The 12,418-nt window shown below is 46.9% G+C and overlaps 1 protein-coding gene across 1 annotated transcript in view; it reads left to right on the top strand.

Moving 5' to 3' along the window:
- The window catches only part of SLC2A3 (solute carrier family 2 member 3), a gene marked incomplete in the record, with an annotated part of 24,720 nt that overhangs the window by 5,695 nt on the left and 6,607 nt on the right, over positions 1–12,418 (top strand). Inside the window, 6 exon segments of the mRNA XM_027771098.1 lie at positions 1,844–2,084; positions 2,390–2,552; positions 4,473–4,660; positions 10,844–10,948; positions 11,320–11,421; positions 12,226–12,418. Coding sequence (XP_027626899.1) covers positions 1,844–2,084; positions 2,390–2,552; positions 4,473–4,660; positions 10,844–10,948; positions 11,320–11,421; positions 12,226–12,418 — 992 coding nt within the window.

The following is a 12,418-nucleotide window of genomic DNA, read 5'->3' as shown; positions in this document are numbered from 1 at the left end:
TTTTTTTTTTTTAAGAATTATTTAATTTAATTTATTTATCTTAATTTGAATGAGAGAGGGACAGAGTGAGAGAAAGAGAAGGAAAGAGAGAAAGCAAACCACCAGGTCCAGGACTTGACCCACGGTCGACTGTGTAGGAGTCTAGTACCTTAACCACTATGCCACCTGCCGACCCCCTTGTATATAATTTTCTATGAGGTAGAAAAACTTTTGTCTGCAGGCTGACCCATTTTGCAGAGGTCAGTTCCTGTGTATCAGGAGCCAGATGCCAGATGGATGACTGAGGTTCAAATCCTGACCATGGTGGCTTGGAAAACATGCTTGGTGCATGTTTGTGTATGTCCCAAATCTCGAAAGGATGGAGAGATGGAGGAAAAAGGATGTTGATGTGACCACACCCTATTGAGGGGTTCCCCCCTTCTCCCTTCTTTCTCACACACACCCTCCAACAATTAAGCAAAGAAACTTTTGTGTAAAATAATCTGTCATCTGGGACCAGCAGCTAGCGTAATGGTTAGGTCACTAGACTCCCATGTGACCAACTGTGGTTCGAATCCCAGACCTAGTGGCTTAAAACTCATACTGGGCATGTGTACAGGCATGCCCAAGATCCCAAGAGGAGAATGGAGGAGAAGGGATTGTGGCATGGCCATCATCCCTGGGGGGTGATTTCTCACTTTCTGCGTCTCTGTCTCTGCTGAGTGCACACACCCTATTGCAAAATAATCTCTCTTAAAAAAAGTGGCCATTACAATTAGTGATAGCTAAGCCAGTTACATTGTATGAAAAATAGCAAAAAGCACAGAAAGATCAGTATTGGTCATAAAGTGCCTCCTGACTGTTCATACACCAGCTATATCAGTTGTTTTATGATGGTGATTCTCAAACGTTAGCTTGGATCAGATCACCTCAAGGGCTTTTGATTTATTTATTTATTTTGCTATAGGCCACATGCTCTCACTGCAGATACAGAGAAAGTGAGGAATCACCCCCTGGCGGGGCGTGACTATACTATGCTGCAATCCCTTCTCTATTCTCGTGGGATTTTGAGCAGGCACACACAGAAATGCACACAGTGTGAACTGCCACGTCTAGAACTCAAACCACAGTCTCTGTGTTGGGAATTCAGTGCCTTAACCACTGAACCACCTGCTAGCCCCACCTCAAGGACTTTTTAGAACAACTTGTTGCTTCCTACCTTCAGAGTAAGACCCTCTGATTAAGTGAACCCGGGAAGGAGGGGAAAATTTAAATTCCTAACACATTTCTAGCTGATGTTGCTAGTTTGAGGATCACCTTAGGAATGGCCCCAATGGCCTGACGTGCTTGTCGGACTCCTCCTAAGCAACAGCTGGGACGTACAGAAGTTCTCTGAGCAAGTTTTGTGCATAAAGAGCTATAATTACCATTGGTCCTGGTTATTCCAACTAGAAAAGTTCTGATAATAGGAAGCGAGCAGAGGGACCAGCAGTTAGCATAATGGCTATGTCGCTGGACTCCCACGTAGTCGACCGCGGTTCACGTCCCAGACCCAGTGGCTTAAAACTCACGTCGGGCGCGTGTGCGTGCGTGCCCAAGATCCCGAGAGGAGAATGGAGGAGAAGGGATTGCGGCGTGGCCATCCCCCCTGGGGGGTGGTTTCTCGCTTTCTCTCTCTATGTCTCTCTGTCTGGCGAGCACGCGCGCCCTATAGCAAAAACATCTCCAAAAAAAAAAAAAAGTGAGAAGAAAAGTGATATCAAAGGAAGAGAAGATAGCCTGGAAAAGAGCAGGGTCATGTCGAGAAGGAGGGTTTCGGAGTCTCCCTTTGTTAACCCCAGTCCGTCTCTGCTTAACCTTGCAGACGCAATTCCATGCTGATCGTCAACCTGCTGGCCATCGCTGGTGGCTGCCTTATGGGGTTCTGTAAAATAGCTGAGTCGGTGGAAATGCTGATCCTGGGCCGCTTGGTCATCGGCCTGTTCTGTGGGCTCTGCACAGGTTTCGTGCCCATGTACATCGGAGAGATATCTCCTACCGCCCTGCGGGGCGCCTTCGGCACCCTCAATCAGCTGGGCATCGTCATCGGGATCCTAGTGGCCCAGGTATGCTGCGGCCTCGGGGGAAAGTTTCGTGGTTCAGTACGTGAGCTAAGCTAGGTCACGCTCTCAGAAGAATGGCTGGCACGTGCTCGGTTTTACGCATGTGAAAGTCCCAGATCTTGTTTTTACTGCAGCTCACAGGCAGTAACTAAAGAAGCAAAAAGGGGTAGAGAGAAAGGAAAGAAGCAAGCTGTGTTTATCTTTGCCTGTAGTAAGAAAAGAGTGAGCGGGTTTCTGAACTTTTTTTTCTTTAATGATTTTGTGGCCTATGGCGTCTGAGATTGATAGCATTGTCTTTGCTTTTCTAGATCTTTGGTCTGGAATTCATCTTGGGGTCTGACGATCTGTGGCCCTTGCTGTTGGGCTTTACTATCATTCCAGCTATTCTGCAAAGCATAGCCCTTCCATTTTGCCCTGAAAGTCCTAGGTTCTTGCTCATTAACAGAAAGGAAGAGGAGAATGCTAAGAAGAGTGAGTACCCTTCCCACCCCACTGTACAAATTACATGCTTGCAGTTTGTTTAAGGATAAGATTAATGAATTAACTTTTTGTCATCCCCTTTCCCTGCCCCTCAGAACTCGAATTCTCTGAGTGTTCTTTTTTTAAAAAAGACAGTATCAGGGGCCAGCAGGTAGCATAGTGGTTAAGGCATTGGACTCCCGCGGGGTTGACTGCAGCTCGAATCTGGGACCTGGCAGCTTGAAACTCACAATGGCCACGCACATGTGCATGCGTACCCAAAAACCGGACAGAAGAATGGAAGAGAAGGGATGCTGGCGTGGCCATTCCCCTCCAGGGCGATGTCTCATTTTTTTGTCTCTGTCTCGCCAGTAAGCACACACACCCTATAGCAAAAATAGCTCTTAAAAGAAAAAACAGGGACCAGCAGATGGAATAATGATTATGTTACTAGACTCCCACGTAGTCGACCTGACCACAGTTCAAGTCCTGGACCAGTGACTTAAAACTCAACACTGAGCGTGTGTGCACGTGCCGAAGGTTCCATGAGGAGAATGGAGGAGAAGCGATTGCAGCGTGGCCATCCCCCTGGGGGTGATTTCTTACTTTCTATCTATATTGCTCTGGGGAGTGCACACGCCCTATAGGAAAGATCTCTCTTAAAAAAACAAACAAAAAAGCATAAGTGAGATCTGACACTTTTTTTTCTTTTTTGAGAAACTTTGCTATAGTGCGGGTACTCTCTCCAGAGAGAAAGTGAGAAATCACTCCCAGGGAGGATGGCCATGCCGCAGTCTCTTCTCCTCCATTCTCTTGGGATCTTGAACATGCACACACATGCGTCTGGCACAAGTTTTGAGCTGCTGAGGCCAGACTCAAACTATGGTTGACTACATGGGAGTCCAGTGATGTAACCATTTATTTGCGGGGTTTTTTTTTTTTTTAGAATTATTTCCTTTATTTATCATTATTATTTTTAATTTGATCAAAGTGAGGCAGAGAGAGAAAGTGAGAAAGCAAGTTGCCAGGTCCAGGATTTGAACTGTGGTCAGCCATAAGAGTCCAACGCCTTTAACCACTACGCCACCTGCTGACCTCATTTATTTTAAGAATTATTTATTGAATTTTATTTATTATTATTATTCAACTTGACCATAAAGAGGGGAGAATTCATTTATTATTATTATTCAACTTGACCATAAAGAGGGGAGAGTGGGAAAGCAAGCTTCCAGGTCAGGGACTCAAACTGCAGTTGACCATGTTGGAGTCCAGCACCTTAATCACCAGGCCACCTGCTGGCTCTGACACTTAAATTTTTAATTTTTTAAGAGGTTTTTGCCATAGGGTGTGTGTGCTCACCAGAGACAGACAGAGAAAGTGAGAGGGAAGTGGGAAATCAGCCCATGAGGGATGACCACGCTGCAATCCTTCTCCATTCTCCTCCTGGAATCATGGGCATGCGCTCACACACGCCCAGTGTGATCTTGAGATCCAGGATTCGAACCGCAGTTGGCCACCTGGGAGTCCAGCGACGTAACCACTACACCATCTGCTGGCCCTGACACTATTTTTTTTTTTTAAGTTTGTTTATGTCTTCATAAAAGAGAGAGAGACAGGTACCCCACAGGGTCTCTGTGTCATGATCTACCCCACACCTCAGCCAGCCTGGGTCATGGATGTGCGTGCGGGACAAACTCGGCACCTTCCCATGTGGGTCGAGCAGCACAGAGCACTGCGTCACTGCTCTGCCACTGGCTGGCCTGAGACTCTCTCTCGAGGCAAACTGTCAACCCTAGAATGAGGTGAGAAGGCAGGTTGAGACGGTGCTCACCGGTCACCTCACCTCACGTGGGCTCCTCCCAGCCGTCTTAGAGGAAGAGCCAATTTGGGACAGCACAGTATCAGACCTTTCCGCTTTGTCGTCCTCCCCAGCCCTTCAGCAGTTGTGGGGCACCCTGGATGTGACTCAGGATATCCTGGAGATGAAAGAGGAGAGTGCGAGGATGTCCCAGGAAAAGCCAGTCACCATACTGGAGCTCTTCAGAGCGCCCAACTACCAGCAGCCCCTCCTCATCTCCATCGTCCTCCAGCTCTCTCAGCAGTTCTCTGGGATCAACGCCGTGAGTATCTGCGCCAGGGCCGAGCTGTCCTAACACCTGACCAAAGGGGAGTGACTTCACCTGCTGCTTACGGTAGAGGGTCCGGAGACCTCGGGATGCCGGCCGCACCGTGGCCGTTGTCCAGGTTTCATTTGCTTTGGTTTTCAGTTTTTTAAGTTTTATCTATGGTGTATACTTTACTTGTAGAAAAATGAGAAAATAGATAAAGTGAAAAATTTAAGGCACTCTCTGTCTTGGAACTTATACTTAATGTCTGTCCTCTTCCAGACTTTATTCCTCCTATAAGCATCACAAACTTATCTAATTTTTATTAATCCTTTTTTTAATGAAGTCTATTTATCCATTTACTTGTTTTATCTCTATCTCTTTTTTTTTTTTTTTGAGAAGTTTTTGCTATGTGGCATGTGCACTCACCAGAAAGACAGAGAGAGATAGAAAGCAAGAAATCACACCCCAAGGGGGATGGCCACGCCACAGTCCCTTCTCCTCCATTCTCCTCTCAGGATCTTGGTCACGCACACACGCCCGGCGTGAGTTTAAGCCACCGGGTCCAGGACTCTAACCGCGGTTGACTACATGGGAGTCCAGTGACATAGCCATTACGCTAACTGCTGGTCCCTCTATATCTCTTTTTTAAAGAATTTTTTTAATTAACTTTATTTATTTCTTAATTTGACCAGAAAGAGACAGACAGAGAGAGAGAGAGAGTGAGAAAGCAAGTCACCTGGTGGTCCGGGTCTTGAACTGCAGTCAGCCATGTGGGAGTCCAATGCCCTTAACCACCACGCCACCTGCCAGACCCCCATCTGCTTCTTTCATGAGAGAGAGATAAGCAGACATCCCCAGGAGAGTCTTCACTCCATGATCCATCACAGTTTTAGGCAGCCTGGGTCATGGACAGAGGCACACACACATGTGCTCAAGGAAGTCCTCTGATGGGAACCCAGGACCTTTCCCATACCGGGCCGGTTGCTTTACCACTGTGCACTGTACCAGCACCCTGGCCCCATTAACCCTTTATTTGAACTTTTTTTTAATGTTTGCACTTGTGCCCTCCAAAGAGAAACAGAGAGAGAGTGAGAAATCAGCCCCCAGGGAGGATGGCCACACCGTCCCTTCTCTTTCACGCTCCTCCCAGGATTTGGGGCACACACGGACACACGTGCCCAGCATGTTTCTCAAGCCCGGGACCAGGACTAAAGCCACAGAGCTGGCAGGGTGGGATCCCGCACCTTAACCGCTGTACCACCTGCTGGCCCCCAACCAGGCATCGTGTACCATGTCCAATCTTCCTTTAACTCCAATCTATCTTATATGGCGTCAGTGGTAACATGGGCCACACAGTGTAAGTAGATTCTCGAATTTATATACCTCAGCTTTTTCAGTAAGACTTTGTGGTCTAAAATCTGCACAAGACCCTGGGGAATAGCTTCGAAATCGTTTAAAAAAATCTGGGGGGCCCACTGGCAACTGCAAAGTAAACCGGCCTTACAAGTCTGTTTCCTTTTTAATTTTTAGTTTTCTAATTCTGCCAGAGGACAGGTGCCCGTGCTTGGGAGCGGGAGGGAGGGAGGGGAAGAGTGTGCTTTGCATCTAGAATGGTATGATAGTTTAACATGGTGGGGACTGACTTGGTGGCAATCTGCACCCATGTGGAAGGGACACGTGGGGTCGGTTCTCCAGGTGACCCCTGGTGGGCACGCACCACTGTCCTCGATGGCTGAGGAGGCTGGCGGGGGCGAGGCGGCCGCAGTGTGAAACCTGACTGAGCGTGCTTCGCGCTTTCTCTGTCTCTGTACCTCTCATTCTTACGGGGAAAAAACTTTCGGAAGAAAACAGTGACTGCCAAAATGGAAGCTGGCATTTGGCAGGTAGCCCTTGTGTTCTGTAGAACAGGATCTTGCTTTTAAAAGTAGTTGTAGGTGGGCCGGCAGGTGGCATAGGGATTAAGGCGGCTGAGTCCCGCATGGCTGACTGAGCAGGTCAAGTCCTGGGCCTGGCGGCTTGAGAAAACACACCAGGCATGTACACGTGTGTGCCCAGAAGTCCCAAGAGAACAGAGGAGAAGGTGTGGCCATCTGCCCTAGAACGTGATTTCTCACTCTCCCTTTCTGTGTGTGTGTGTGTGTGTGTGTGTGTGTGTGTGTGTGTGTGTGTACCTGGCGAGCATGTACCCTACAGAGAAACTAAAAAAACAGTATCAGTAGATTATAGGAAGAGAGGATCTAGTATACTGTGTCCCATTTGCAGATAAAATATTTGGCTGTGAAGAGCACCTCTTTATTTATGTAAGGATACACTTTTTTTTTGAGAGGTTTTTGCTATAGGGCACATGCGCTCGCCAGAAAGAGAGACAGAGACAGAGAGACAGAAAGCGAGAAATCACCCCCCAAGGGGAATGGCCATGCTACAATCCCTTCTCCTCCTCCATTCTCCTCTCACGATCTTGGACACGCATGCACACGTGCCCAGCGTGAGTTTAAGCCACCGGGCCCAGGACTCAAATTGTGGTTGACTACATGGGAGTCCCGAGCGACATAGCCATTATGCCTGCTGGTCCCATACTTTTTTTTTGTATTATTTTATTGAACTTTATTTCTTTTGTTTATTTATTTATTTAATTTTGACCAAAGAGGGACAGAGTGAGAGAGAGGGGGAAAGCAAGAAAGTATGCTTCCAGGTCCAGGACTCAAACCCCAGTCGGCCATGTGTCCAGCACCCTTAACCACCACACCGCCTGCTGCCAAGGAAAGCACCTCTTTAAACAGTAACTCATGCCCTGTAGTTTTCATCAGTCTTTGATCAATGGAATGAAATCATTTTGAACAAAGCTTTTAAGGAGACACACCTGATCCTCAGAGTAAGGTAGCCTTCCCTCCTGCCAGCACACCTTTGAAGTGGAAGTACGTCAGTGAGAGGTGAGAGGCTGTTTTATCACAACCTGGAAAGGAAGAGGGCCTGAAAAGCCTTCTGGGTGATTCTGATGGATCCCAGTCTCAAGTTTCCTCATTTGAAATGGTAACATGGGGGCCAGCTGATGGCATAGTGGATTTTCTCTCTGGACTGCCACATGGCCGACAGTGGGTCAAGTGCCAGACCTGGTGGCTTGAAATTCACTCCAGGCATGTGTGCATGCATCCCCAAGATCCCAGGGTAAGAATGGAGAAGAAGGGGACCAGCAGTTAGTGTAATGGCTATGTTGCTGGACTCCCATGTAGTAGACTACAGTTCGAGTCCCAGACCTGGTGGCTTAAAACTCACACCGGGTGCATGTGCGTGCATGCCCAAGATCCCGAGAAGAGAAGGGAGGAGAAGGGATTGCGGCGTGGCCATCCCCCTGGGGGGTGATTTCTCGCTTTCTGTCTCTCTGTCTGTCTCTGTCTGTCTGGCGAGCGCACGTGCCCTATGGCAAAAACCTCCCCCCCCCCCAAAAAAAAAAAAGAATGGAGAAGAAGAGACCAGCAGTTAGCGTAATGGCTATGTTGCTGGGCTCCCATGTAGTAGACTACAGTTCGAGTCCCAGACCTGGGGGCTTAAAAATCACACCGGGTGCATGTGCGTGCATGCCCAAGATCCCGAGAAGAGAAGGGAGGAGAAGGGATTGCGGCGTGGCCATCCCCCTGGGGGGTGATTTCTCGCTTTCTGTCTCTCTGTCTGTCTCTGTCTGTCTGGCGGAGTGCATGCGCCCTATAGCAAAAACCTCTCCAAAAGAAAAGAAGAATGGAGGTGAAGAGATAGTGGCATGGCCATCTCCCCTGGGGATCCTAATTGCTCACTTTCCCTCTTTCTGTATCTGTCTCTTCAGTGAGTGCGTGTACCCTAAGGCAAAAACTTATAAATAAATAAACAAACAAACAAATAGTCCAGGCCAGCAGATGGTGTGGTAGTTAGGGTGCCGGGTTCCCACATGGCTGACCACAGTTTGAGTCCTGGACCTGGCTTGATTTCTCATTTGCAATCTCTCTGTTTCTCTTTCTGGTGAGTGCATGTGCCCTATAGCAAACTTTAAAATGATAATTATTATAATAAATAATCTTTTTAAAAGCAGATTTTTGCTGTACGCTCTCTGGAGAAACACATAGCAAGTGAGAAATTACCCCCCAGTGGGAATGGTCACACCGTAGTCCCCTCTCTTCCATTCTCCTCTTGGGATTTTGGGCACACGCTGAGTTTCAAGCCACCGAGTCCAGGATGTAAACTGTGGTTGACCATGTGAAAGCCCAGCACCTTAACCACCATGCCATTTGCTTAGCTCCAGTAAATAATGTTTTTAAGAAAATAATAAAAGTAGCGTACTTAAGTATATTTAATAGTACATATTAAATAAAAGTAGTAGCTGGTAGTATTTTTCTAAAACACCTGAGAAGGGCCTAAGGCAGGAAGCCCAGCCCAAGCTCTGCCCTTTTTTTTTTTTTTAGGTTTTTGCTATAGGACATGTGTGCTTGTCAGAGACAGAGAGAATGAGAAATCACTCCTGGGGGATAGACACGCCACAATCCCTTCTCCATTTCCCTCCTGGGATGTGGGGCGTGCACACACACATTCCCAGCATAGTTTCCAGGCCACCAGGTCCAGGACTCGAACTGGTCAACCATGTGGAGTCCAGTCCCTTAACTTTGATGCCACCTGCTGGCCCCACCCCTTTTTTTTGTAGAGATTTTCGCCTTAACCAATTGAACTCACCATAGAGAAAGACAGAGACAGTGACAGGGAAAGTGAAAAATCACTCCCTAAGAGGGATGGCCGCGCTGCAATCCCTTCTCTTCCACCTTCCTCCCAGGATCTTGGGCACACACACACATGCCTCTGGCGTGAGTTTCAAGTGACCAGGTTCAGGACTCCAACTGCCATCGGCCATGTGGGAGTCCAGCGATGCAACTGCAAAGCCATTTGCGGCTCCCCCCCCCCTTTTAAGTTTATTTATTTCTACCATAGGAAAGAGACACAGCATCCCACCGGGGTTTTGACGCTGCCCCAGCTGATGGCACACGTGTGCCTAACATACTCAGAGAGTTCTTTGCATACAGGTCAGCCTTGCAAACATTGCATTTTACCACTGCACCGCCATCCAGTCCCCCAAATGCTGTTTTTTATTAAATGAGTAAGCTAAAATGATTCAGTTTCTTCACTACTGAATTGGGATATCAATGTGCCTAACTACGTTTTGAGGGTTTGGAGAAGAGTTCTTTGAAAAAGTACGTAGGGGGACCAGCAGATGGCATGATGGTTACATCGCTGGATTCCCACGTAGTCAGGCACGGTTCAAGTCCCAGACCTGATGGCTTAAAAGTCATGCTGGGCATGTGTGTGTATGTGCGCGTGCCCAAAATCCCAAGAGGAAAATGGATAAGAAGGGATTGCGGCATGGCCACCTCCCCTGGGGGGTTGATTTATCTCTTTCTGTCTCTCTATCACTCTGTCTTGCCAGTAAGCAAGTGCCCCCATATGAAAAATCTCTCTTTAAAAAAAAAAAGGAAAGGAAAGAAAAGAAAAAGCACTTACGGGCCAGTAGGGGTGGGTAGGTGGCATGGTGGTTAAGGTGCTGGACCTACACATGACTGACCACGTTTCAAGTCCCAGACCTGGTGGTTTGCTTTTTCACTTTCCTTCCTTCCCTCTGTTTCTCTCTCTCTCTCTCTCTCTCTCTCTCTCTCTTTCTCTCTCTCTCTCTCTCTCTCGTGAGTGCCTGTGCCCCATAGCAAATTTTTAAAAAATGATAGTAAGTGAAATTGAATCGGTATTTTTAAGAACTATTTTATTTAACTAACTTCATTTATTTATTATTAATTTGTCTAGAGAGGGGCAGAATAAGAGAGGAAGGAAATGAGAAAGTCACCAGATCCGAGATTTGAACCATGGTCAGCCATGTGGGAGTCCTGTGGAGTCCTGTATCCGGAATTAAATTTTTTTTTTCAAAAAAGAAAAAGCACTTAGCACTTTTATATGAATTAATAAAATAGGAGGAAGAGTATAGTTAGAGGGAAAAATGGAAATGAATAGCTTCAGTTAATTAAGGCAAGGCTGGAGATAAGAATAGAAGACAGTTCATTTGCAGAAAGGACATTGTGATTGGACAAAGACCCTGAGAAGGACTCCTTTCCTCCCAGAACTTTGGAGTTTTCTTTCTGAGGATTCTATTTAACTGGTACAACTATCAAAATTGTATCTTTTCTTTCCTACTAGGTGTTCTACTACTCAACAGGGATCTTCAGTGATGCAGGTGTCGAAGAACCAATCTACGCTACCATTGGTGCGGGTGTGGTCAACACCATCTTCACTGTAGTTTCTGTAAGTCATTCTAGGGGAACGAAAGAGGAGTTCTTGCTAACGATGCTCAAAGATGAATTGCCTGTCCTTCGACGCCTGCCCCCCCTCCCCACTCACCCCCAGCTATCACTTAGATAACCTTTAAGGAATAAATCTTAATTCCTCTTTGGGAAAAGGAGCTGGCACTCAGTGATGAGTATAAGGAGTCTCGTTCTTCAAGCGAAGATAGGCCGGAGGGGAGAAGGGAGAGAGAAGGAATTCTATAGGATGGAGCTGAAAGAGAGGCGTGGCTATTACAAGTACCCGCCATGGGTAAGGCAGGAGTCAGGGATCTCAGACAGTGTTTTCATGAAGGCCAAACAGAAGTGTCATGTTCTGTTACTTTTCTTCAGGTGTTCCTGGTGGAAAGGGCGGGAAGAAGGACTCTACACCTGATTGGCCTTGGAGGGATGGCTTTTTGTTCTGTCCTCATGACGATGTCTTTGTTGTTAAAGGTGAGTGCTCTTTGGATAAAGAGGGAAGGAAGGAGACTGGAAAAGAGGTGACAGTTGATTCTCTGACAAGGAGCGGGTTCTGAAGTTAAAGATCATTGGTTAAGTCAAATTTGAGAAAAGCAAGTGCCCAGTTTTTTCTTTTGTTTGTTAAAGAATTATTTAATTTTTAAAATTTATTTTAATTTGACCAGAGAAGTGGGGGAGAGAGAGAGAGAGAGGAAAAGTGAGAAAGCAACTCACCAGGTCCAGGACCTGAACCGCAGTCGACCTTAACCACCACACCACCTGCCGGCCCAAGATGCCCAGTTTTAAGAAAAACATTCAGGGACTGGAAGGTGACGTGGTGGTTAAGAGCACTGGACTCCCACATGGCTGACTACAGTTCGAGTCCCAGACCTGGTGACTTGTTTTCTCACTTTCCCTTTCTCTGTCTCTCTCTGATCAAAAAAAAAAAATTATAACAAATGGAATTAAATAAATAAATAAAAAGGAAACAAAAGAAAACATCTCATCGCAGATATGCAAATGGTTACAATCCTTATATCTCCATAACACTTAAGCTTGTAAAATACATAGATAACCTTGAGGTACTATCATTCTATAGAAGGGGAAATGGCTCAGTACACAATGTCCTGTGAAATCACATCACTTGGATCCAAAGCCCGAGGCTTTTGACGCCGAGCCAGTAACTGTCTGGTCAGTCACCGGACAGAAGGAGCGTGTCATTCAGTTAGACTTGATTTCTGGGAAGCGGGAGCCTCGGTCACCTGCGCGTGATATTAACTCTCGGCGTTTCTCTTGCAGGATGACTACGACTGGATGAAGTTCGTGTGTATTCTGGCTATCTTGGTCTTTGTGGCCTTCTTTGAAATTGGACCAGGCCCCATTCCCTGGTTTATTGTGGCCGAACTCTTCAGCCAGGGGCCCCGCCCCGCTGCAGTGGCAGTGGCTGGTTGTTCCAACTGGACCTCTAACTTTTTGGTTGGAATGCTCTTTC

Source organism: Tupaia chinensis, unplaced genomic scaffold (assembly GCF_000334495.1).
Source record: "Tupaia chinensis unplaced genomic scaffold, TupChi_1.0 Scaffold000183_1, whole genome shotgun sequence".
Lineage (NCBI taxonomy): Eukaryota > Metazoa > Chordata > Mammalia > Scandentia > Tupaiidae > Tupaia > Tupaia belangeri.
This window is presented reverse-complemented; position numbering and strand designations above follow the sequence as displayed.